At 46.2% G+C, this 27,108-nt stretch overlaps 2 protein-coding genes across 3 annotated transcripts in view; both read right to left on the bottom strand.

Moving 5' to 3' along the window:
• LOC310831093 (myosin-11) overlaps nucleotides 1–27,108 on the bottom strand; it is a 1,553,087-nt gene that overhangs the window by 717,328 nt on the left and 808,651 nt on the right. The window lies entirely within an intron of this gene.
• The window catches only part of GRIN2A (glutamate ionotropic receptor NMDA type subunit 2A), a 213,513-nt gene that overhangs the window by 66,133 nt on the left and 120,272 nt on the right, over nucleotides 1–27,108 (bottom strand). For both annotated transcript variants that reach the window (XM_083711283.1, XM_083711282.1), the window contains exon 4: nucleotides 15,514–16,106. In XM_083711283.1, coding sequence (XP_083567409.1) covers nucleotides 15,514–16,106 — 593 coding nt within the window. The remainder of the gene's footprint in view (nucleotides 1–15,513; nucleotides 16,107–27,108) is intronic.

Below are 27,108 nucleotides of genomic sequence, written 5' to 3'. Positions count from 1 at the left end.
ACATACACCTAATAATAATAAATTACCCCGCCCAACTGGCTGGGTTTCCCCAGCCGCTCTGGGCGGCTCCCAACAAAATATTAAAAGCACAATAAAACATCTAACATTAAAAACTTCCCGATTCAGGGCTGCCTTCAGATGTCTTCCAAAAGTCAGATAGTTGTTTATTTCCTTGACATGTGGTAGGAGGGTATTCCACAGAGTGGGTGCCACTACCAAGAAGGCCCTCTGCCTGGTTCCCTGTAACTTTGCTTCTCACAGTGAGGGAACTGCCAGAAGGCCCTCGGAGCTGGACCTCAGTGTCCGGGCTGAACAATGGGAGTGAAGATGCTCCTTCAGGTATACTGGGCTTTAAAGGTCAGCACCAGCACTTTGAATTTTGCTCAGAAACATACTGGGAGCCAATGTAGGTCTTCCAGGACTGGTTGTTATATGGTCTCGGCAGCCACCCCCAGTCACCAGTCTAGCTGCCGCATTCTGGATGAGTTGTAGTTTCCGAGTCACCTTCAAAGGTAGCCCCATGTAGAGCACATTGCAGTAGTCCAAGTGAGAGATAACTAGAGCATGCACCACTCTGACGAGACAGTCTGCAGGCAGGTAGGGTCTCAGCCTGCGTACCAGGTGGAGCTGGTAGACAACTGCTCTGGACACAGAATTGACCTGCACCTCCATGGACAGCTGTGAGTCCAAAATGACTTCCAGGCAATCAAGCAACCAGGATGACTTAGTATTGACTTTACAGGAGCTGACGTTTCCATTCCCAAAAAGTTTATTGATTTGAGTTTCTACTGAAATGAGGCTACATTTTAACGTTGTATTTTAATCTTGTTTTTAAGTTGTATTTTAATCAATTGTTTTATACTTGGTGTTAGCCTCTCTGAGCCTGGCTTTGGCTGGGGAGGGCGGGGTATAAATAAAATTTATTATTATTATTATTATTATTATTATTATTATTATTATTCCAGCATTCTGTTCTCACAGTGGCCGACCAGATGCCTGTGGAAAACCTGCAAGGAGGACCTGCTCACAAGAGCAACCCTCCCCTCCTGAAGTTCTTAGTAACTTTTATTCAAAAGCATTACTGCCCACAACTGCAGAGGCAGAGCAGAGCCATCATGGCCAGTAGCCATTGGTAGCCTTCTCCTTCCATGAATTTGCCACGTCCTCTTTTAAAGCCACCCAAGTCCGGGGCTCTCACTGCCTCTGCAGGTGTGCGCTCCAAAAGTTCACTCTGCACTGCATGGATAAAGGTAAAGGTAAAGGGACCCCTGTTCATTAGGTCCAGTCATGACCGACTCTGCGGTTGTGGTGCTCATCTCGTTTTATTGGCCGAGGGAGCCAGCGTACAGCTTCCGGGTCATGTGGCCAGCATGACAAAGCCACTTCTGGCAAACCAGAGCAGCACACAGAAACGCCATTTACCTTCCCTCCAGAGTGGTACCTATTTATCTACTTGCACTTTGACGTGCTTTCGCACTGCTAGGTTGGCAGGAGCAGGGACCGAACAATGGGAGCTCACCCCGTCGTGGGGATTCGAACCACTGCCCTTCTGATCGGCAAGTCCTAGGCTGTGTGGTTTAACCCACAGCGCCACCCACGTCCCTATACTGCATGAATATATGCTTCCTTTTATCTCTCCAACATTCAGCTCCACTTGGTGTCCCTGAGTTCTAGTGTTATGAGAGATGGGGAGGCAAACATTCCTCTATCGTTTCCTCCATGCCACGTATACTTTTGTAAACTCCGATTGCGCTCCCTCTTACTCACCCTTTCTTTCTAAAATAAGAAACCTCAGAGTCGCAGCCTTCCTCCCTAGAGGGGGATACTCATGGCTGCTCTCCCCTCCCGAGGTTTTATGCAGCCAGTATTCACAAGTGCACTGCCTCTGACAGTGGAGGTAGAACACAGTGATTGGGGTTAGTAGCCACTGAGTGCCCCTTATCAAACCTCTCCATTCTGAAATAAATCAGCCCTGAGTGCTCACTGGAAGGACAGATCCTGAAGCTGAGACTCCAATACTTTGGCCACCTCATGAGAAGAGAAGACTCCCTGGAAAAGACCCTGATGTTGGGAAAGATGGAGGGCAGAAGGAGAAGGGGACAACAGAGGACGAGATGGTGGGACAGTGTTCTCTAAGCTACCAGCATGAGTCTGACCAAACTGTGGGAAGACAGGAGTGCCTGGCGTGCTCTGGTCCATGGGGTCACGAAGAGTCGGAAACGACTAAACGACTAAACAACAACAACAACAAGCCACTGAGTGAACAAATCTGTAACACGAAGTGCTCCTTTAACTCACTCGTATCCAGATTTTTAAAAAGTCACAAGTGGAGCCTTTGAAATGCCTTCTCTCATTATGCCATTTCCCCCATCCCTGACATATGTATTGACTTCTCTAGTGCAAAATAACAACAAACAACAACAACAACTTGTAAGGCAGCCTTGAAAACACAATGCTGGGGAAAGAAGCCACACACAATTAAGTCTGCTTCCTGCATTGGCAGCGTATGCAAGCATTTTGATGGATGAACTGTTGCTGCTGCTGTTGTTTTAAGTGTAATCGAAGATCTCCATTAACGGATAATCATCAACAGCCACCTTGTAATAGCCGCCACCTCTAGTAACTGTAAACTCTGCATGCAGCCCCAGATGACAGCCAAGGGCAGAAGATTTGGGGCCCAGCTCTTTTTGTGCTCAAAACTAGGCCTGCACATCCTGGTCTGCTCCTGCTGTCTGGCTAATGATTGGTCTCTCCATGGGATTGTTTAGACCTGGAGGAAGCCAACATCATAGACTGGTTGGACACAGAGGAATGGTGGAAGGAACCAGCTGGGGAACTACCAAGGGAAGAAGGCTCAGAGCCCAGGGAGTGGTGGTGAGACGACAATGAGTGGTCAGAGGGAAAAGAGAGGAAATCGTGTCCTCCCTAAAAGAGGGCATGTGTTGTGGTGAGACCTGGAGACTGACCTCCTGTGTTGTGGGTGGGTAAGATTGGCTAGCCTCAACACCTGATTGGTAGGTCCTTTGATGTTGGGTTTAATCTGGCCAATGGGGCACAGTCCAAACGGATATACCCATGTACGTGACCCAGATCTTCCTCTTTCGGCTCGTGCATTCAGAACAACCGCCCACCTCTCCCTATTTTTAGGGCTGTGTACTTGACCTTGCTATGCCGTCATGTGTTGTCTGTCGTTGGGACAGGGGCACGGCAGGAATTTTCCCCACTTGGCTGATGCCATTTGGGTTTTGCCTGCCGCATAGCAAATCATCACAACTTGTAAGGTTGCGGATAGGCTCTGGTTCAGGTGATAGGGATGGGGGAACGCTCTCACCATCCCTATATGAAGGGTATTCCATTAAAGGAATCCAGGGACAAGCAGAGGCTTGACAACCATATGTCAGGAGTGCTCTGATGGTGTTTCCTGCTTGGCAGGGGGTTGGACTCGATGGCCCTTGTGGTCTCTTCCAACTCTAGGATTCTATGATTCTATGATTCTAACTGGTTTGGTCAACCCCCGAGAGGGGGTTGTGCCCATGCCTGAGTCCAGGGGGACATTTGCGTGGCAAAGATAGCCTGTTCCCGGCTTTCCACTTATCAAGGTGTTCACCCTTGGCTGACCTATGCTGGTGCCCTGGGTCAGCGCTGCCTGCAAGGGTGCAGGGAGCTAGTCGAACCAGACCCTATGCAACCACTCACTTTCTGTAATCAATAAAGTTGTGGCCTAAATTCTGCCCAAAACCAAAACTAAAATTTGAGTCAAATGTGAATTTATTTAGGGGGGAGATATCTGAGCCTGAACACACAAAGACTTGGAAAAGGAGATGTTGGAAGCTGGAGAGGTGACAGGGCTTAGGGAGTGCAGAATCTATGGCACAGAGAAGTTCAGAATCAGGGGCAGAAACTGGACTTGTAAAAGCGTAAAAGGGTACTGGGAAATGATCCATTTTCCCCCCATAATGAATTAAAAAAAATGTTTAAAAGTACTTTCCCCCCAAAAAACCCCAGAGTTCTTTCTTTGGGGGATAATTCAGACTGAAATTTCCAAGTGTCAAAAAAGGTTAGTTATGTATGCCACTACTGTGGCCCGTGTTTTGCTAGCCCAAAAAATGGAAAACGAGCGAGATCCCAGTCAAAGTATGGCAACTTAAGTTGACGGAATATGCGCAGCTTGCAGACTTAACATATAGAATAAAAGAACAAGAAGAACATACATTTAGAGAAGATTGGAAAACATTTCTTGAATATATGGGAAATAACTGTGTACAGCTGAAAAGGCTGGCAGCATTAAAATAAATCCAACAGTGTAAATAAGTTTTGATGGGTGGAATAATGGAATGCAGAATGGTACAGTTTTTGTAAAATATGCAGGGATATAAGATATACAAAATGAACCACAGAAAGAAAAGAAGGGAAGTCGCTGATATTTTAAGGATGTTAAAACGAGCACTTTAGCTGGGATATGGGATCGGACTCACAAAGCAGCGGGAGGCTGGCAGAGGCAGCGCAAGGAGCAAAATGCGCCCTGGGGAAAAATGCACCCAGGGAAATGGCCCTCCCTCACCCCACCAATGCTATACCTCTGGCCTGATGGATCAGGCTAGTGAAGAGTCATGGGTGTTTTCTGCTGTGATAACCTCCCCTCCGCCTTGTCTCCCAGAACCAGAAGAGAGCTGATTTTCATCGAGGAAGATTACCGGGAATGAGGTGCTCTGCTCATTAGGCCTGACACACAACCAAGTCTATGGAGATCGTGTTTTTGCTAATAAAGACTCAACTCCATCTTTGAACTGCCTTCACCCTTAGGGACTGCCAGCTCAGAAGAACGGGAGCAGCCAGGGAGGCTGCTTCCATCCTCCAGTATCCACTGCCTGTGGCAGATGCCTCACTCTGGATCATGGTGGGGCTGGCCCTGTGAACATAGTATGGAGCTATTGGAGAGTACAGTGGACATTTTGGTTGCAAACGTGATCCTTGCAGGATGCACATTCACAACCAGCAGCATTCACAACCCACAGCGGCACATCTGCACACGCGCGGGTTGTGATTTGGTGCTTCTGCGCATGCGCGACCCCCGAAACCTAGAAGTAACATGTTCCAGGACTTCCAGGTTCTGGCGGGTCCATAACCCGAAAAAATGCAACCTGAAGTGTCTGTAACCTGAGGTATGACTATAGTGTTATTAGTTTGGGGAAATCATCCTGGGTCTAAGTTTGCTTAGAATGTAGTTGAAGAGGTTGCTAAGCCAGCCCAACCAGTTTCTTTGTTAAAGTAATGGCTTTGGCTAAGTGTTGTGATTTATCATCTCCAAAAAGGTTGCAATACAGACAAATGAGTGGATCTTTCCCCAACTAACTTGGTTGGGTGCCACATTATTCCAGGGTGTAGAACAATAAGCTAAGGGGACCTTTTGTATAGGAGAAGCTGTGATAAAGAGATGGACTGGTGCTGTAAGCTGGGGACACAGGGCCATGCTGTGCCCTGGCCTGGGCTCAAGCCTTCCTGGGAGACCTAATGGGGAAGCAAGATCTGTTCGGGTGTTGATGCTGTGAGCCCCTCTACCCTATGCTCTTTTTTTTTTTGCATAATTTTTATTGTTTTTTAAATCATAACAAACAAGAAAATAAAACAGTTTACACCTTGTTATCGCAGATTTCTTTCTATAAGACTTCCTTCAGCTTCCCCTGAAATCATCCATACCCTAATTTAACAAATTCACACAAATCCTAGCTTATATTGACATTATTTTCTCTTTCCTTCTTTTTCTCTTTAGACATTATTCCAACCTTTTCACAGAGCTTTTTTAAACCCAACTAGCGTTATCCGAGCCTCTACCCTATGCTCAGGTTGTAGATATGTGTGTAAATAAAACCATACATCCTAAAGACATCTCCACTGACCTTCATTCCAAGGAACCAGACCCTCGGTAGATGCTGGCATCCCCGGAGTCTCTCACCTCTTGGGGATTGGGTTGGGTTGTGTATAACACCAGTATTGAAATACTTTATTGTCACTTGTACAACTTGTATACAGTGAGATTACACGAGCACCCCCCACTCAGCTCTCTTAGTCTTAATTCCCCTCGTTTACTGACACACACCCACCAAACCCGACAGTCAGTTGCCCTGTTGTTATCTTTTCATTCAGGAGCCTAACAGCCCATGGATAGAAGCTGTTCTTTACCCTGTTGGTGTGACTAATCATGCTTCTATATCTTCTGCCTGAGGGCAGGAGATCAAGAAAGTGCCGGCCAGGGTGTGAATCATCCCTGAGAATTTTCCTCACTCTCCTGAGGCAACGTTCTTCCGCTATTTCATCCAGCGGATTCACGGGACAGCCCATAATATATTGTGCTGTATTCACCACCCTATGTAGGCACTTCCTATCAGGTGATGCCAAACCAGCGTACCATACCGTGATGAAAGGACACTTTCTATTGTTGACCGGTAGAAAGAGATCATCAAATGTTGATTGACATCGTTCTTTCACAATACTCTGAGGAGACAGAGTCTCTTTTGGGCTTTCTGTACCACCTGGGTTGTATTTATTTTCCAAGTAAGGTCTTCACTGAGATAAACTCCTAGGAATTGAAAGGAAGAGACTCTCTCCACACAGCCCTCCGTGATGTACAGTGGGGCTAGTTCTCCTCTTTTCCGCCGAAAGTCCAACACCATCTCCTTTGTCTTGCTGATATTAAGGTGCAAGTTGTACCTTAGGCACCATGTAGATATTTTTTGGACCTCCCCTCTATACGCTGATTCGTCTCCACCTGTTATTAAACCCATTATGGTGGTGTCATCTGCAAGCTTAATAACTGCAGTAGACGGGTCAGATGATACACAATCGTATGTATACAATGAATACAGGTAGGGACTTAGCACAGATCCCTGTGGTGTGCCAGTGCTGATTTTCAAGGAATTAGATGTTATATGTCCAATCCTCACTGTTTGTGTCCGATCTATCAGAAAGTCTTTAATCCAGTCGCAGATGGTAGAAGAAAGGTTCATGTCAGTCAGCTTTTTAATGAGGACATCCAGAAGGATGGTGTGTATGCAAACAGGGCATCATAATGTCACTGTTGATTTACTCCTCGTGGCATTGCCTTGAAAACGGAGGCTGGGTATATGTGGCCCTCTAGACCTCTCAAAATGGCCCTCAGGGGTCTCCTCATCATCAGCACTCCTCCACACCTTTCCTGAGTGCTCTCGCTTGCCTGGAACATGTCCCTGCTCTGTAATGCTTCTTGCTTGCCTCCATAAGACACATTTTTTCTTCCTAAAACTTAAGGGGAAATGTCTGTGCGTCTTATGGAGCGAATGTGTGGTCCCTCGACCCGAATTGCCCAGGGGCAAAAAGCAGATCATGCTTTTTTTTTTGAAAGAGAGGAGTGGGTGTTGAAACAAAGCCGCTGATCAGCAAGCGGTCGGGAGGGAGATAAGGGATGCTAGCAATAAAGGAGGCTGCCTGAGAGGGGGGAGGTGAAGACAGCAAACTTGCAAAGGGGGGAAACAGGAAGACTAAAGCAATAAGGAGATGCATTAGAAGAAAAAGAGGAACAAAAAACTGCTCCAGCTAAGGATAAAACACTAAGGCAAACAAGAGGGAAGGGAGTGTTGAAAGGAAACAGCTGGTTGGTGGGATCAGGAGAGAGATAAGGGAGGCTAGGAGGCTGCCTGGGAGGGGGGAGGTAAAAGCCCATGGATCCTCAGGATTTTTGCATTGGGTCATCCCAAATTCACCATCAGATCACATGTCCGTGGCCACAGCATGAACCGCAAAAATCATACATCCACTCTTTCGTTCAGAATAATTTTTTTCTTGTTTTCCTCCTCTAAAAACTAGGTGCGTCTTTTGGAGTGAAAAATACGGTATATAGAACTCTCTGGCTTCTGCTGTGTGAAATGGCTACACCTACATTCCCCTCTGGCTCTGCCAGCTACTAGCATGGGGGCAGGGGAGAGGCAGGAGGGTTCCACATGTGCCGATCTCAGACCCCCTGATCTGTCCCAGTGCTTCCGGAATATGCAACATCAACCTTTTTAAGCATTATAGTTTGGTTTTTTTTAAAAAAAAAAGCAAAGCAAAGCAAAAAGGAAGCAAAATATTTGCAAGTGGCGTTGCGAGCCGACTCCGGCAGGTAAGCCCATCGAAAGGCAGCCATGCGTGAAATGAGAGTTGTTCTAATTAAGATCTCGGTCCCAGCTCAACCAAATTATTTAAGGTGCAAGGGATTAAAGTCATTAATGAAATGTGGTCCGTATCAAAGCTATCTTGGGCACGATCAGTAATGCAAGGCCTGTGGAAACAGAGGCATACTCAGATGGCTTTAGCAAAGGGTGAGAGTTTCTCCACAGAGTCCATTTCCTAGCTTCATCCTGTGAAACCACTGGATGTGTTTGAATGAGTGTCGTTAGGAAGGATGGCGAGAGTTATTCATTTTTCTTCCAAACTGGCACTGCCTTATTCCAACTTTATCCAGAAGGAGAAGCCTATTTCATGAGACGGTGATGGTGGAATCTTAAGGTGCAATGTTTTATTTCTCAAAGGGAAATAAAAATTTTACAAGCCAGCTCCTCTGGCTTCATCTAGGAATGAGAAAATGAGTGCATTGAGAAATTAAGTTTGCTCTTCTCCTGTTGGAACAGCAAAGAACAGGATTCAGCAAACCAATATTCATAGTTTGGGGAAAGCCAAACATCTTAAAATAAGTTATGATCCAGGAGCATAGATTAAGGTGTTTAATAATAGGAAGAACAAAATGTATCGTAGCGATATGATGATCTATGTTATACTGGGGAGCGTAGGATATTGTGGTTTTTTGATTAGGTGAATATTTATGGATATGTTTCTACAGGAACTGAAAGTCTATGTAAATGTAACTTATTTGTGGTTATATAGTGCATTTATTGTTATTATACAAATAGGGAAAGAAACTGGGTATAACATTTTACAGCATTTATTTAATAATAAATAATTTTTGAACCCGGACCGGTAACAAATTGGAAGCTCTCTGAGCAAAAAAGCAACATGTTGCCAGTAACCTGTCCCCATGAGCAGCTTAGATGCTTCCTTCTACACTCACTGCATACAGATTTGAAAATAAGGGACCAGCAGCCCCGAAAATAAGGGATCAGCAGCCAAAATAAGGGATTTTCCAAGCACAGGTATGTTCAACTTCTGAGCCCCTCCAAGCCAAAGGCAGAAAGCCCAGCCAGTACCAAACAAAGCCTCAAGCGGTGGTTCCCACAGCACAGCAACCCAGCAAAGGGGATGCAGCAAGGAAAACCACTGTCACCTCTCCGCTGGGAAGCGCTGAGCAAAGGCAAGTCCCCAAGCAACGCGGCCAATTTGATCAGCACAAGGCATGCAAGCTCTACCCCCCAGTCGTTCTTAGACTCCTTATTGGGTGAGCAACGCAGCCAAGCAACACATTTGGAGCCTCCCTCCTCCCTGGCCGGCAGGGAGGGAGGGAGAGCAGCTGCTTCCTTTGAAACCCGGGAAATTTAAGGGACATCATCAATAAGGGACAGCAGCGGGACACGGTGCTGGGATAAGGGACTTTCCCGCCAAATAAGGGACGGTTGATAGCTATGACTCACTGCAGCTTCTGGAATAGGCAGCTTTCATATATGCATAAACATAATGTCATCTATGTGCTGGCGAGGGTGTGGGGACAGAGGCAGCTATAGGCACTTGTGGTGGACATGCCCCCAGGTGGTAAATTTTGGGGAACAAGCATTTAATGAGATGAGTAAAATCACACACCAGCATGTCACAAAGTCTCCAGAGCTTGTGTAACTGAATCTGTATTTAAATGAGAATCAGGACTTGGTGGATAAACTACTAATTGGATTTCTCTTAATAGCTGCATGTATGGCGATAGCCACATTCCAGAAGGACTTAAAAGTTGCAAACTCGAATGCTTGGTACAAGAGAGTATGATGTATTGCCCTTGCGGGGGGAAATTGACTCACAAATGAAGACTGGCAAAAGGAATAAAGCATAAAGAAATCTTCGCGAGAGAATGGAGGAGCTTCATTTCATTTGCAAATTCTTCTGAATATCAAAGACCAGTTCCAAAGGTTTATAATTAACTTGTGGGTCACATAAAAAGAATGTGTTCTACAGATGTGCACTGCTATAAGTTGTGGTATATGTACGAGAATACAGGTTTTCATAATTTATTTCTCTGGGGTCTCAGGAGAGATTTTGTTGTTGTTGTTGGCCTCTGTCTCTCTTGAGACTACCAAGAAGGCCCTCTGCCTGGTTCCCTGTAACTTCGCTTCTCACAGTGAGGAAACTGCCAGAAGGGCCTCGGCGCTGGACCTCATTGTGGAGGCGCTCCTTCATGTATACTGGGCCGAGGCCATTTAGGGCTTTCAAATCAGCACCAACACTTTGAATTGTGCTCGGAAATGTACTGGGAGCCAATGTAGGTCTTTCAGGACCAGAGTTATGTGGTCTCGGCTGCCGCTCCCAATCACGAGTCTATCCCATGTTTCCCTCTCTGCTGTATTTCATTTTTCCTTGAGTGATTCCAACCATTCAGGAATAACATACCAGATAGATTGATCAGTAATCAGGCAGGAGGGGCTGCAGGTAAATAAGGATGCAGCTGATAAGGGAAGGTTACCAGATTTCTTTCAATGAATCTGGGAACACTTTTCAATTTCTTACTAAATAGATGGATTTTGTCATCTGATTTCTAAATCCAGGGACTGTCCCTGGGAAACGGGGATGCCTGGAAACCTTATGATAAGGGGCTGCAATCATCCAGATTCCTCCTGATATTTTATAAGCCTCAGACAGAGTCATGGAATCCAGGGGAGGAAAGAAGGAAGAGGAGACAAAGCCTGATGTGGCATCTTGAGAGAGGAGAAAGGAACTTGTGGGAAAGTGTTCTTAGAGCCAGTGTGGTGTAGTGGTTAAGAGCGGTAGACTCCTAATCTGGGGAACCGGGTTCGCGTCCCCGCTCCTCCACATGCAGCTGCTGGGTGACCTTGGGCCAGTTACACTTCTCTGAAGTCTCTCAGCCCCACTCACCTCACAGGGTGTCTGTTGTGGGGGAGGAAGGGAAAGGAGAATGTTAGCCGCTTTGAGACTCCTTAAAGGGAGTGAAAGGCGGGGTATCAAATCCAAACTCTTCTTCTTCTTCTTCTTACTGGTAGATGCAGTCTTTCGACTACCAACACAGTTTCCCCCCAAAAGGCTTTAATGTGGAGGTCACTATGATGCCTAAGTTCAGTTACAAGGCATTCAGGTGTAGCCGTGGTCTCAGTGTGTGGCTAGGCAAAGGGTAAGACTTTGCCCTAACACTGGATATGTCCCAAATCTCTGCTTTTGAAGAGTAATTTGTGTGAAGGAGCGTCTCCACTCCCATTGTTCTGCCCAGACACTGAGGTCCAGCGCTGAGGCCCTTCTGGCGGATCCCTCACTGTGAGAAGCGAAGTTACAGGGAACCAGGCAGAGGGCCTTCACGGTGGTGGCGCCCACCTTGTGGAACGTCCTCCCATCAGATGTTAAGGAAATAAACAACTATCTGTTGTTTAGAAGACATCTAAAGGCAGCCCTTTTTAGGGAAGTTTTGAATGACTGGTGTTTTAATGTATTTTTAATAATTTGTTGGAAGCCGCCCAGAGTGGCTTGGGAAACCCAGCCAGATGGGCAGGGTATAAATAAAGTATTATTATTATTATTATTATTATTATTATTATTATTATTAGTCACAAGAAGAGGTAGGGTCAATTGTGTGTTTTTTCAGAGGTGCCCCCCGCAACAACTTTGCCAAACAATCAACCCAACAATTGTGTGAACCTGCCTTACACTGTCACAACTTATGTGAAGAATCGTTTTCAAGGTCTCATTCCCTTTCAGCAACGCAAATAATAGCAGAGTCTGAAAAAGGGCACGATCGATATCTGACTCTCTGTAGGAGCAGGAAAGCAAGGCTCCTTGTTTGAAAAGAAATGGAACTTTATGAAAAATATGTGCGGTTCAGGGAAAGTGAGGGGGAGGAAAGATCTAAGTGGTTAGATAGCCACATCATACATTTAAAGTGCATGATTTCCTGGTGAAATGTAGTTTATTAAAGGTGCTGAGAATTATAGCTTTTTGGAGAGTGAACTACAGTTCCCATGATTTGGGGGGGCGGAGTCATGACTGTTAAAGTGGTATAAATGTGCTTTACATATGTGGTGTGGTGTGACCTGAGACTAAGGGCATTTCTATGTTCTATGTTCTATTGTTATTTGGGGGTCAGATTCTATCACATCCCAGTCAATGTTGCACAATTAGAGCCTTGCACAACAAATCTACTTCCCCAAAGACTGGACTTTTTGCTGTAAGGAAAGTAAAGGGGAAATGCACTGGAAAGCATGGGATATCACTTGCTTTGACACGTCATCTAACCTCTCTCCAAACACATCACAATGAATGCTCAGTAAATAGCCAACATCTTCTAATCTCCCCGCAAACAAATCACAATGGATGTTCAATAAACAGATCACTTGGAACAGCCCTAAATTAGCAGTTTTGTGATCTTCTGAACGCAACTTTGACTCATCAAGCAGCTACTCATTTCATGAATACACTGTTTCCCTTTCTCAATGTGCTCATTATGTGCTTCATCTGCAGCGACAGATCCTTGACTATCAGAGCAGTTGGCCATTAAAAATAATTGTACACAAAACCCTCTAAATTCCCCTAACAACATTTCATAAAGTGAGAGACTTATTTCAATTATAGTGGTACCTCGGGTTACAGACGCTTCAGGTTACAGACTCTGCTAACCCAAAAATAGTACCTCGGGTTAAGAACTTTGCTTCAGGATGAGAACAGAAATCGTGCTCTGGCGGTGCAATGGCAGCAGGAAGCCCCATTAGCTAAAGTGGTGCCTCAGGTTAAGAACAGTTTCAGGTTAAGAACGGACCTCTGGAACGAATTAAGTACTTAACCCGAGGTACCACTGTATGTCTCCTATGATGCAAAGAGAAGGGAAGACCAAGTTAGAGTCTGCATTCCCACAGTCCCCCAAGAGAAAGGTTTGCAAGCATTTAAAATAAGGGCTTGCAATATCACCCTTTGGCCACCTCCAGTTGTGGCGCTATACAAACAGTGGGTTGGTAACTCGTTCCTCAAGCTGCCTCGTTGGTATAAAGGGTAGCAGAACTTGAGTTCCACTGCTCGGGTATCTGATCTGAGGTCCTGACCTCCTTGCACACTGCAAAATGCTGCCTGCAGAGCTTCCTGCCACATCAGAAAGTAAGGTGCATGAAACATCACCATCATCATCTGCACTAGGAGTGGGGAATCTGAAGCTCTCCAGATGTTGCTGGACTCCAACTCCCATCAGCCCCAGTCTCCACTGCCAATGGTCAAGGATTATTATTATTACTATACAATTTATTACTCGTCCTTCACTCTAAGGTTCCAAGCTGGGCTACCGCAATTAAAACACAATCTTAAAAAAAGTTTAAAGCAACAAACAATTATAGATATAAAGTGGATCCTTAAAATACGCACCTTGAGTGTCACAAGCCAAGGTAAAGAGAGGGGGTCTTTAGCATTCCCTGGAAGCTGTCTAATGTGGGGAGGGAGTTCTGCAAATGAGGGGCCACCACAGAGAAGACCCTCTCCCAGGCTGACACTCCCAAAGGTTCTGAGGGCAGAGGAACTACCAATATATCCACTCCCTCCCCTTTTTGCCAGTCTTAACACCCAAGAAGATCTGTAGGGAAGGAGGTGGTCTTTTGGGTATTTGGGGCCTGAGTCCTTTAGGCCTGTAAAGACTGGTGTGAGCACCTTGAATTGAGGTCACATGGCAACTAGTGCAGGTGTTTCCAAGCAAAATTCAAAGTGTTGGTGCTGACCTCGAAAGCCTGAAACAGCCTCAGCCCAGTATTCCTGAAGGCATGTCTCCACCCCCATTGTTCAGCCCGGACACTGAGGTCCAGCGCCGAGGGCCTTCTGCCAGTTCCCTCACTGCCTTCTCGGCATCCCCACTTAACAATCCAATGGTGGCAACTGCTGTCCAGCAACATCTGAAGGGCCACCAATTCCTCACCCTTGATCTACACAGATCAGCTACCGTATTTTTTGCACCATAACACTCACTTTTTTCCTCCTAGAAAGTAAGGGGAGATGTCTGTGTGTGTTGTGGAGGGAATGCCTATGGGTGACCGGGGGGGGGGAGGGATCTGCTGCAGTCATGAGCAGAGGATCCATGGTTCCCCTTCCTTCCCTAATCCGTGGCTTGCTTTGAAACAGCAAAGCGGGAAAAGAGCTGCTGAGTGGGGAGGAGAGAGGGACAGAGAGCCTGCTTCTTTAAAGGAGCAAAGCGGGAGAGGAGAGGAGCCGCTTACACGAGTGTAAGCGGCTCCTGTCCGGTTGGTTCCTTTAAAGCAAGCAGGCTCTCTGTCCCTCTCTCCTCCCCACTCAGCTCGCTACATAGCAGCAAAGTTTTTCAGCTCGCTAAGCCGGGGATGAGCGGGGAGGAGGGAGAAAAGCAGAGCCTGCTTGCTTTAAAGGAGTAAAGTGGGAGAGGAGAGGAGCCTTCTCCCGTTAAGCGCCTCTTCTTCATTATTAGCAGCATCCTTCTCCACACACCCCACGCGTGCCCCTTCTCCCCTTATACCCCTCTTCTTCATTATTAGCAGCAGGTGGAGCTGTGGGTTAAAGCCTCAGTGCCTAGGACTTGCCGATCGAAAGGTCGGCGGTTCGAATCCCTGCGGCGGGGTGCGCTCCCGCTGCTCGGTCCCAGCGCCTGCCAACCTAGCAGTTCGAAAGCACCTCCGGGTGCAAGTAGATAAATAGGGACCGCTTACCAGCGGGAAGGTAAACGGCGTTTCCGTGTGCAGCTCTGGCTCGCCAGAGCAGCGATGTCACGCTGGCCACGTGACCCGGAAGTGTCTCCGGACAGCGCTGGCCCCTGGCCTCTTAAGTGAGATGGGCGCACAACCCCAGAGTCTGTCAAGACTGGCCCGTACGGGCAGGGGTACCTTTACCTTTACCTTTACTCTCCACACACCTCACGCGTGCTCCTTGTCCCTTGAGTGCTTTTCCTTCCCTCCCCACATAAAACGTGGTTACAAAGCACGGATCCACATGGATCCTCAGGATTTTTGCACTGGGTCACCCCAAATTCACCATCAGATCACATAGCATGTACATGGCTACATCTAGCACCAAAAAAAATCACACACCCACTGTTGCCTGGGGCCACAGTGGTACAAAAATGTGGTTACAAAGCATGGATCCACATGGATCCTCAGTGTTTTTGCATTGGGCTACTCCAAACTCACTGTCAGATCACATGTCTGTGGCCACAGCATGAACCACAAAATACATCCACTGTTTCATTTAGAATATTTTTTTTCTTGTTTTCCTCCTCTAAAAACAACGTGCGTGTTATGGTCGGGTGCGTGTTATAGAGCGAAAAATATGGTAATTTCCCCCCAGATCTCAAAAGCTGCAGATATTACAATTTTTAAAAGAACAAATGAGCAGAGGAAGCCTTACTTGTGCAGCCTGTGAGATGGCCGTTCGCCGTTCTCCTGCTGTCCGTAGCAACTCGTCTTTGTCTCGGGGATGAACGAATACTTTTCCAACATGGCTGATGCAGCCGTAGCAATAACCCCAAGGCCATCGCGTACCCGGGCATCCAACCGATAGTCCCACTCGTCATAGGACACCGAAATCAGCCCCGCAGGGAACTCTTTGGGAGTAATTTCCATGTTCCCGCTAACCAAGCTGGGAACGATCCAGAAGAAGTCGTAACCAGTCAGCCCTAAGGAACGGGCCTCCTCCAGGATGTAAACAGCTTCGTCCTTCGAGCAGTAAAGCAAGATGACAGAGGAGTGGATCTTCTTCAGCTGAATCGTCGTCTTGGCGTCACCGATGGGCGTGTCGAGGGTGATGATGTTCTGCATGTCCCAGCCCACAAAACTGTTCTCCACAGTGTACTTGATAAAGCTGATGAAGTCTCGGTAGCCGGGGAAAGTGCTGGTGACCAAGGAGAAGACATGCCAGTCGTAGTATTGCATGAATTTTAGCATGATGATGGCTTCCTGTTGAATGGAAGCCCCAAACTGGAAAAACGTGGACATCACATCCTACAAAGGAGGGAAGGAAGGGAGAAGTTGATTAGATTGATCTGTAGGTAAGGTTTCGAATCAGAGAACTGTAGAGTTGAAGGGACCCCCAAGGTTTATCTAGTCCAGCTGTTCTCAACCTATGGGTCCTCAGATGTTGTAGGACTACAACTCCCATCATCCCTGAGCTCTGGTCTTGCTAGCTAGGGGTGATGGGAGTTGTAGTTCAACAACATCTGGGGACCCACAGGTTGAGAAAGGCTGATCTAGTCCAAAGCCTTGCAATAAAGGGATCATAACTAAAGAACCCCTGCAAGGGGTTTGAATGTCTCCATTGAAAGAGTCCACCACCTTCTGAGGGAGTCCATTCAACTGTCAGACAGCTCTTACCATCAGAAAGTTCTTCTAAATGTTTAGCCAGAATATCATGTACAGTGGAACCTAGGTTTTCAAACGTAATCCATTCCGGAAGACTGCTCAACTTCCTAAACGTTAGGAAACCAAAAACTGAAAGCGGAAGCCTCAATTCAATAGGGGACCTCAAAACGGAAGCCGTGTCAGATGTTCGGATTCCGAAAAGCGTTCAAAAACCAGAGCATTTACTTGCGGGTTTTCCGCATTCAGGAGCTGAAACATTCAAAAGCGGAGCTGTTCAAGAATGGAAGTTTGACTGTACCCCCTTTTAATCTTGTTCCCCTGCACTAAAAAGGCCCCAGACATTCCTTGCATGGATGGTTTCTCTGTGCTTTTATCACTTTAGTTGTTGATTTTCTTTTCCAAGTTCTGTGATATCCTAACATTAGCTGTTATTTCTGCATTTCAGGGGCTTGGACTAGATAACTCTGGAGATGTCTTTCAACTCTACAATTATGTGGTTCTATGAAGATGCAGACATTTGGGAGTGTAACTCTCACATACACACAAACACACACAGCAATAGAAGTTTATATTAGAGCTCTCTAAGCGCAGACTGCGTCCCTCCCAATATTCACCATAAAATGAACACTGCATTGTTTATCGGACGCCAGGTGCCAATTTAGTTTTGAGCGCAACACAGCCCCTCTGTTTAGCCTTGTGTGTTCGCTCTCAAATTGAAATCTGACTACTCGAAGGGAGAAAAAGGATATTGCATGGTATAAAGGTTTCCTTCAGTGTACACTATGGATCCTTGTTCTAAAGCAGACATAGGCAAACTCGGCCCCCCAGATGTTTTGGGACTACAACTCCCATCACCCCTAGCTAACAGGACCAGTGGTCAGGGATATTCTATAGCCTCATTACGTGCTCTCGCTCTCGCTTTCTTGGAAGCAAGATGGCTTGAGAGATTTGTAACCTTCCGCAGAAACCAGCCATTACCCTTAAGTGGCTTCCGTGTCATAATCAGAGAAATACAGAGCTACAAGGGAACCCAAAGAAGAAAAAGAAGAAGAGTTTGGATTTGATATCCCGCCTTTCACTCCCCTTCAGGAGTCTCAAAGTGGCTAACATTCTCCTTTTCCCTTCCTCCCCCACAACAAACACTCTGTGAGGTGAGTGGGGCTGAGAGACTTCAAAGAAGTGTGACTGGCCCAAGGTCAGCCAGCAGCTGCATGTGGAGGAGTGGGGAAGCGAACCCGGTTCCCCAGATTACAAGTCTACCGCTCTTAACCACTACACCACACTGGCTCATCTAGGCCCACGCCCTGCAATGCAGGAATCACAACTAATGATGTCATTGAGCGGATGGTGGATGGAGGCCTTTCACTAATGACACACAAATCAATCAGAGTCAAACTACACACCGATTGAGCTGTTTTGCTCCTTTACGAATCTCTGTTCATGAGCATGGCTCTCACTATTAAAATGATACAGGATGTGACAGAAACGAGCCAGCAGTAAATTGCACAGAGCAAGTTGGAATTAACTCTTTATCAGCAAAAACAGGATCTGTATAGGAGTGTTGGGCATAGGCACAAACTCCTAGGGGCTGAGGCAGTTTCTGGCTTTCTTGTAACTTGGAGCCATTAGTTCAGGCCCTCCCCACTGGAGCAGGAGAAAACAGGCTTGCTCCATCTTCCACGTGACAGTCCTTAAGATATCTGAAGTTGGCTATCATATCTCCTCTTGTTGTTGTTGTTGTTTAGTCATTTCCGACTCTTCGTGACCCCATGGACCAGAGCACGCCAGGCATATCTCCTCTTAGTCTCTTCTTATACCTGAAGGAGCATCTCCACCCCCATCGTTCTGCCTGGATACTGAGGTCCAGCGCCGAGGGCCTTCTGGCAGTTCCCTCACTGCGAGAAGCAAAGGTATAGGAACCAAGCATAGGGCCTTCTCAGTAGTGGCGCCCGCCCTGTGGTACGCCCTCCCATCAGATGTCAAAGAGATAAACAACTACCTGACATTTAAAAGACATCTGAAGGCAGCCCTGTTCAGGGAAGTTTTTAGTGTGTGACATTTTAATGTATTTTTAATCTTTGTTGGAAGCCGCCCAGAGTGGCTGGGGAAGCCCTGCCAGATGTGCAGGGTATAAATAAATAAATTATTATTATTATTATTATTATTATTATTATTATTATTATTATTATCCATGCTAAACATACCCAACTCTCTCATTCTTCATTTCAGTCAAAACTAGTTTTCTTCCCCCCTGGCCCCTGCATAAAATATCCAGCAAAACAACATTCCCTTTGAGAATTTCCCAGGCTTGCACTCAGCGATGATATCAGGCATCCCAGTCTGATTGGCCGTGTGACATCATGGCATCTTCCCACATATGTGAGATCTCTGATTTGGTGGGCTCCCCTATGTGACTCATCCGAGATCGTGAAAGGCTTGGCAGCTGGGAAAAGAGCAATGTTTGACAGGATGATTCACATAAACCGGTGTGGGGATGTTGGGTCCTTTTTTGTGGGGAAGCAGGTGTCACAACCTATTTATCTGGACATTGAATCAGAGGCTGCAGGGGCACCAGATAAGGAGCTGGGTCAGAGGTGACTGTGGAAGACAGGGAGACCAGTGGGCCTGAGGTGGTTGGACAAGAAGCTCCAGAGAAAGCTATAGGGTCCACCAGGCCACCTAGGTCTGTAGGGCCAGAACCAAGACCTAAATGAAACCCCCTTCCCCTGAATAAGGAGATGCCTCATCCTGCACATCACCATTTCAGGAGTGCACCAGGAGGGAGGCTGTGGTACATGTGAGGAACATATGAGGGATGTTCTTCTTCAGGACAGAGGGTTGACTTAGGCTCTCAAGGGGTGGAGCCTAGAGACAAAGGCACAGAAGGCCTGCTCCCAACCTTTTTTGGGATTCTATAGCTCCCTCGGAGCTTTTTGTGGTCTTCCAGCTTTGCATCTTTCCTCATGGCTCCATCATCAAACCAGAACACAACCAAGTGGGTGGCAGTTCTCCCTACTGAAATTCTTGCCACCTCATTGCCAGAAGGCTAAAGTCAGCCATATTCTGGTCATTCAGCCCAAAGCCCAGCTGTCTGAGCCTCATTTTATGAAAGGGAGAGGAGGGAAGGAATCCATTGGTACCATCTTCTCTGCTGCATTCCCATTCACAGCTTCACCCCCTTCTACATATTGAGAAGATAAGGCTTCCTGCAAGTCCTATCTCCTTGTGGAAGACAAAGGTTGTGCAGGGAGCCCACTCCAGTAGAGAAAGTTCCACAGTGCATACATCCAGCCCTCCAGCTTTTGGTGGGGGGACAGGAACAGTTGGGCAGAGCTAGTGTGGTCCTCCTCATGCTGTTTTAACCACATGTCGGTTATGGCTAGAGCATGGGTAGGCAAACTAAGGCCCGGGGGCCGGATCCTGCTCAATCACCTTCTAAATCTGGTCCGTGGATGGTCCAGGAACCAGCGTGTTTTTACATGAGTAGAATGTGTCCTTTTATTTAAAATGTATCTCTGGGTTATTTGTGGGGCATAGGAATTAGTTAATTCCCCCCCCCCAAAAAAAAAATATAGTCTGCTCCCCACAAGGTCTGAGTGACAGTGGGCCGGACCCTGCTGAAAAAGTTTGCTGACTCCTGGGCAAGAGCCTCACAAATTTTCGTTTCCATTATCTGCATTCTGTACAAGTCTTTCATTGTAACAGAGCTTACTACTTTTTGTCATTACTTTGCTGGTGGAAAGGTCAGCTCATGAAAATACTTTTTCTGGTTCCTTCCCACCCCCAAAATTGTTGGTTTATTACATTTGCACTCCTGCTTAAGAACTACAACAGTTGGTCCTTCTCAATCATGAAGAATTCTGGGAGGAGCAGCTCTTTTGGGGGCTAAATGGGCAGCTTCCCTTTGCAAGCATTACGCCCAGCATTCTAGGGGCAGAACTCTAGCGGCACCTAGTGACAAAAGACAAGCATTACAAGATGCAGAAGATCAACCAAAGGGGAGGAACCAAAGCAGGAACCCTGATTATGCATGTTTTTAAGCGGAAGCCATGGATAGCTGCTCACCAACCACAGATATATATTAGCCCAAGTCCTGGGTGTGTAAATGCATCCTCTACTGCCATCATTTGCATTAACTACAAGGCTTACAACAGCTCAGGCGCTGTGCAGTTCTTTGGGACTTGTTCCCGCAAGGCCTCAAATCGTTCTGGCTTTAGCGTGTGAAGTTCATGAAAGCAGACATCTCAAAGGAACATAATGTAAGAGCAGCTCACCCAAAAATAAATTAGGTTTTTTTCCTCTCGTTGAGCAGGTGTGCATTAGCTTTAATTGGCACACACCTTCGGGGTTTTCTGCTCTGAAAATGTTCTGATTGTTCACAGGACGGAAACTGCAAAATCCCAAATTTCATGCTCGACAACAAAGTAGAAGAGAAAGAATGGGCCACCCCCAGCCCAAGACAAGGACCAGAATCTCTCACAGCAAAAAGCAAAAAGGAGTCTGAAGGAGGAACAGATTTATTGTGGTAGGAACATTAATAGCCCAGCACCTAAGGGCTAAGGCAGATACACACAGGAGAATGGTATAGGAAAAAAGGTGGCAGACAATGGGGCCATGAAACACAAGTTTGTAAAGTTTATGACATTTCTAGGCTGACCTGAAATATCTGCAAGACAAACACTATGACGGTTCACAACATCAGCTATTGGAAATAAAATAATTCTGTCCCTAATTTCGCTGTCCTAACCCTCCACCCATCTGAAAACTTTACCAGGTGATCTTAGGCCAGTCAGGCTGTGCACCCGGTCTGGGCAAATCCCAGATCATCAATCAATTCAAGCTGATTCAGGATTTGTCCAAGATGAGTCAAGGCATCTGGAGCAATCTGGGGCTGTCAAAAGGTGGGGGCAGTTGGAAGGCATCCTGAGTTGGAAGGATCCATCCAGTCCACCCCCTGCAATTATGAAAGCAGAGACTCCCACCCTGATTAAATATGTGGTTTTAACAGATAGCATCTAACTTAAATTCCTCTCTCTCTCTCTCTCCTCCTCCTCCTTCCTGATTGGCTGGTAGAAACACCAGCTCCCACTCATCAGGAGCCAGACCCAGGACCGGTCCATCACACATCAGAAGTCCCATCCAGACTAGCGGCTAGCTAGCTCGCCCCATCAGACTCAACACCCTTGGGCAATGTTTATTACATTCTTTCTTCTAATTCCTTGTGGCAATAGCACAATGGGACCAAATCACTTCTCATGTCCTTAAGCTTGCAGCCCAACTGGTTCAAATTTGCTCTTATTAGCCTCCAACAATTAATCAACCAGAGCTGGTTAATCAACTGATTAAAGGTTGCTGCCCTGGTGATAATCGGATGAAAAATGGTGTTTGTCGGGGGGGGGGGAGGAATCTTAAGTCTTGACAGGCTGGAGGGAGTCAACCTGAGGCATTCTCTCCCTTCCTAAAACATGGCCCCTGTTAAGTTGTGGGCGAGCATATCAGACGACACAGCGATTCTTCAAACAGCTCTTCTTTATTCTGAGGCCAGAACTGAACTGAGATGAAGGGCTCAGTCAGCCTGCTTATATAGAGCTCCAGTACCTTGTTACTGTAACAACTTTCTAAAACTATCGAATCACTGAACGTCACTTTCGATCCTTCATTTGCATACAAACTATCCAATCACTGAACGTCACTTTCAATCCTTCATTTGCATAACTATCTACAGTATCCCCCTGCTGGCCCAGGGTGAGAACTTCAGTACATAACAGCCCCAATATGCAATATTCCTTCACTCAACAAGTCATTTCTAGGTGGCTCCAAACTCTGCCTTTCCCTTCTTCGCAGTGGCCAACTAACATCTGCCAGAGGGTCCAGCTTTACCATGAAATTTATCTGTTTATCAGATTTCTCCACCACTGGGAGATAGCGTGTAATTCCCTCTGACTGCTCGTAATGAAGGCAGATGGCATTGCACTTCGAATTCCCATCGGAGGTTTGTTTTTATTATTATTTCACTGCCTTCTGCATCATTTCCCCCAAACAACAAATCAGCGCTTGTCTCTTTTTTTAGGGAGAAGAAAAAGGCTAGGCAGACTAATTGCAGAGAGAGCCGAGAAAATTAACCAATCCCAAGAGGGACGAGATGCTTAGGACTTTTCCCAAAAGTTTTCTTTCCTTCTCTCTCATCAGCCAGTTCATCAATACGCTAAGCCCAAAACCAGCTGGGCCCAACATACCAGAGAGATAGCTTTCATCCTTACAGAATCTCAGAATTGGAAAATCATCTAGTCCAGGGATGGGGTAGCTCTAAGACGGAGTTTCCCAAACTTGTGTCTCCAGCTGTTTTGGAACTACAATTCCCACCATCCCTGAACACAGGTCCTGCTGGCTAGGCATGACAGGAGTTGCAGTCCAACGACAGCTGGAGACCCAAATTTGAGAAACCCTGCTCTAAGGAATGGATGTGGCCCTCCAGGCTTCTTCACCTGGCCCTTGGCACTCTCCACAGGCCACATTCCTTACTAGTCTTCCTCCACATCCTTGTTAAGTGTTTGCGCCTAACTGGAATGTGTCCTCAACCTCAAATGATGCTTCTTGCTTCCTTGGATGGAAGTGTGCATGTAGAAATGGCTGGAATGTCACCTCCTAGAGGTAAATGCTGTGGGAATGTTCAGGGTGGAAGGAGGGGATGTATTGTTTATTAATATCCTTCCTAACTTGCACTAGCAAGTTCCTTTACTTAGCAGAGTGCATTCTCCTTTACACAGCAGAAAACTAGTTGCAAACTCGTGTGAGTTTCTTAAGACAATAAGCAATTAAATCTGGCTTGTCCAGATTGAAATGTGTTCTAATATTTTCCTGGTAAGACCCCCTTGAATCCCTCCTAAAAGAATAAAGACACCACAGTCCTTTTCATAAGCGATAAAAAGAAAGTTTACTCACGATCAGGCAGAGCACAGTGTGATCCCTGAAGGCAGGCTTAAGGCTTAAAGTTACAAGCATATACAAACAGGTTTGCCCCATATGTGGGTTGACCTAGTGATGGCAGTTAGCAGTCCGGGAAGTTTGCAGGATGAAAGGAAGATGGAAAAGGGAGAGAGAGAGGCAGCATGCCTTGGCCTTTTACCAGGTCTGGAAAGGTCACGCCCACCCACTAGTCACATGCAAGGAAGAATGCTCCAACCCAGGAGGAACAGGAAGTTTCAACTGGGTGGACCAAACATCCCCTGCATGACCACTCTAGGAAACCAAGGAATGTTGTATTTGACTGCTCCCACCCACTTTTACCTCTGGCTCCACCCACCGCTGCCCTGCTGCCTCCGGAAGTGATCCACAGGCTGGAAAAGCTTCCCGCCGCTGATCTAGTCCAATCCACTGGTGATGCGAGAAATCAGGTGCTACCAGGGTCCCTTCCAACTCTATGGATTCTATCGTTCATTCATTTATCATGCAATTTGATGCACAATTTACACCAATTGTATGTATTTTCGTATACATTATTTGGCTGGAGCACTGCATTGCAAAACTCAAAAATGAGTGCATTTTGGAGGTTGGCGATGCTTCTGTTCTCGTGTTGTTTCAGAAAATGTGAATGAGGTAATTTTGCCTTTAAATGCAAACGGGATCGAATTTCTTCCCCATTCCTAGGTCTATGGAGCCCAGTATCATGTTCCTTGCCTCGAAGCAGCTCTCCAAGATACAAAGGCCTTTCCTAATACTGCCACCTGAGATGCTTTAGCTGAGTCTTCTTCTGGAGATTCACGGCAGCCTGAAGGAGCTTTCTCAACAAGCAGAGGAAGACAATTGGGCTCCAGCTGGTGCAAAATACTGCAGCTGCACTGTTGAAGGGAACACACTCTTGCCAGCATGTAGCTCTGGAGCTCAAAAGCTTTCATTGGCTGTTCATACGGCACCAGCCAGGTTTGAGGTTCTTGTATTAATTTACAAGGTCCTTAACAACTTCGGTCCAGGATGCCTCAGTGACTGCCAGATCCCAGATCCCTGCCCAATCATTGAAATCTTAGAGGAAGTCACTGTCTGTGGTCTCCCACGTCTCAGATGCACAGCTTGGATCCACCGGGAGCTATGAATTGAATAATGTGGGGCAAATTACATGTGCCCCCCTTCCAGTTGAGATCAGATAGACCCCCTGGAGTATGCAGAACTGACCAAAATGACGAGAAGAATCTGAGAACAGCGGGACCAGAAGTTCATCAAGGACTAGACTAAATGTGTAAATTATTTGAATGACAATTGTAGTCAATCAAACACGTTGGTAGGATTGCAAGAAGCTTTGTAAGGAAAGGTATAAAAATCACTGCAGAGAAGAATAAGAAAATATGATGTTTTGATGGGTTTTTTTTATTTGAAAGCAATAGTTAAGTAGTGAAAATGCAGAAATTTGAAATGAAAGATAGAAAATAATAAGGAAGGTTTGAAGGAAGCCATGGCCCTAAAAAGTCAAATTGTATAATATAAGAGGAGAGATTGTAATTGAAAGCATTATTGTAAAAAAAAAATTAAAATGATATGGCAAGAGAGAGAGAGAGACCGAGACCCCAGACCCTGTTGAATTTCTAGTGCCTACTGAATACTTTTTAAAAATTCCAGCAGCAGGGCAAACTTTGCTCTTTCAAATTTCAGTGCTGCCCTGTGTGAGTCCCAAATGTGGGGCATGCCCCTCACTGCCTCTCATCTTCTGCTCTGCTCTATTCACTATGTCATAGTTGTGGTGCCCCTAGGCTTAGCCCCCAGGGCAATGGAACCGGTTCCGTTGCCCTAAATCTGCCTCTGTCAGCAGCATTTTAATTGAAGAAGAAGAAGAAGAAGAAGAAGAAGAAGAAGAAGAAGAAGAAGAAGAAGAGTTTGGATTTGCTATCCCGCTTTATCACTACCCGAAGGAGTCTCAAACTGGCTAACATTCTCCTTTCCCTTCCTCCCCCACAACAAACACTCTGTGAGGTGAGTGGGGCTGAGAGACTTCAAAGAAGTGTGACTGGCCCAAGGTCACCCAGCAGCTGCAGGTGGAGGAGCGGAGACATGAACCCGGTTCCCCAGATTACAAGACTACCACTCTTAACCACTACACCACACTGGCTCTCTTCAGACACTCTTGTTTATTCACAGGCCAGAACAGAACTGGGCTGAAGGGTTTGAACTCTGGTCTTATCTTTTTAACTAGTGTTGACCTTGTGGGATGTGATTCATGAGAAGCAGTCAAGTACAACATTCTTTGCAATGCTAAAGAAGACATGCGAGGGAATGTTTGGTCCAGCCAGGCAAAACTTCCTGTTCCTCCTGGCTGGAGCATCTTTCCTTTTGCATGTGATAAAAGGTGGACATGACCTAACCTGTCCAGGTAACAAAAGGATGAGTCACACAGCACACTTCTTCTTTTTGACTTCCTTCTCCGTTCAGTCAGCTTTTTAACTAGGACTGCTCTGCTAGCTCTCAGCTAACAGAAGCACTGGGATTATTCCCCCATATGGCGGTAGATCCACATGTACATATTTGTAACTAAGTCTGCCTTTAGGAATCCAACTGTGAACTGATGTGAGTAAACTTCTTATTCAAAGATGGTGGCATTTTTAAGAGGGATTCAAGGGAACGTATCATGAACATACAATTCAATCTGAGACAACAGTGAGAAGCTCACCAGAGGTTGCAGCCAGCTATCTGCTGTGCATGTAAAAGGGGAATATAACTCTGCTACATGAAGGAACTTGATAGTGCAAGTTAGGAAGGATATTAATAAACAGTATGTTCTCTCCTGCCACCCTGAACATTCCCGCGGACCTTTTCTGTATTGTATTTCTTGTACACTGTACAAGACTAGTAAAGCAGTATATAAATTAGTTAAATAAAATGAATTCAAGTTGCCATTGACCAGCCACTGATAGGACAGCATTGATGCAACCATATTACAACACATCCCTGCCAACACCTCCTCTTAGATATCATTTAATGCAGGGGTAGGGAACCTATTTTGACCCTTTAGGGATGCCTTCCAGGGGTCGCATGCTAGTGGTGGGTAGGAGCAGAGGCAAAAGTGGACAGAGCAAGAAATGTAATTATTTATTGGCCGGCTAGGTTCTACCTGGGATGCGGATAGCGCTGTGGGTTAAACCACAGAACCTAGAGCTGGCCGATCAGAAGGTTGACAGTTCAAATCCCCTGTGATGGGGTGAGCTCCCATTGCTCGGTCCCTGCTCCTGCCAACCTAGCAGTTCGAAAGCACGAAGTGCAAGTAGATAAATAGGTACCACTCCGTTGGGAAGGTAAACGGTGTTTCCATGCGCTGCTCTGGTTCGCCAGAAGTGGCTTAGTCATGCTGTACGCCGGCTCCCTAGGCCAATAAAGTGAGATGAGCTCTGCAACCCCAGAGTCGTCCATGACTAGACCTAATGGTCAGGGGTCCCTTTACCTAGGTTCTACCTCCTCTAACAGACCTTTCAGATTCCCACATTCAGAAAAGCAAAAGGCCTTATCAGAATCCAGAGAGATATTTTAAGCAGGCAAAAATCACCAAGGAGGATGTTCAGTGAGGGGTGCAGTTGAGGAGAGTCTAGAAGGCAAGAACAAAAGGCCAGAATTCCCCATTCTTGAATTAATATGGTGTACATAATTACTGAATAGGCAAGAAATG

Source organism: Podarcis gaigeae (assembly GCF_964106915.1).
Source record: "Podarcis gaigeae genome assembly, chromosome: 14".
In the NCBI taxonomy this organism is placed as follows: Eukaryota; Metazoa; Chordata; class Lepidosauria; order Squamata; family Lacertidae; genus Podarcis; species Podarcis gaigeae.
The sequence above is the reverse complement of the archived record's forward strand: the minus strand, read 5'-3'. Positions and strand labels throughout refer to the sequence as shown.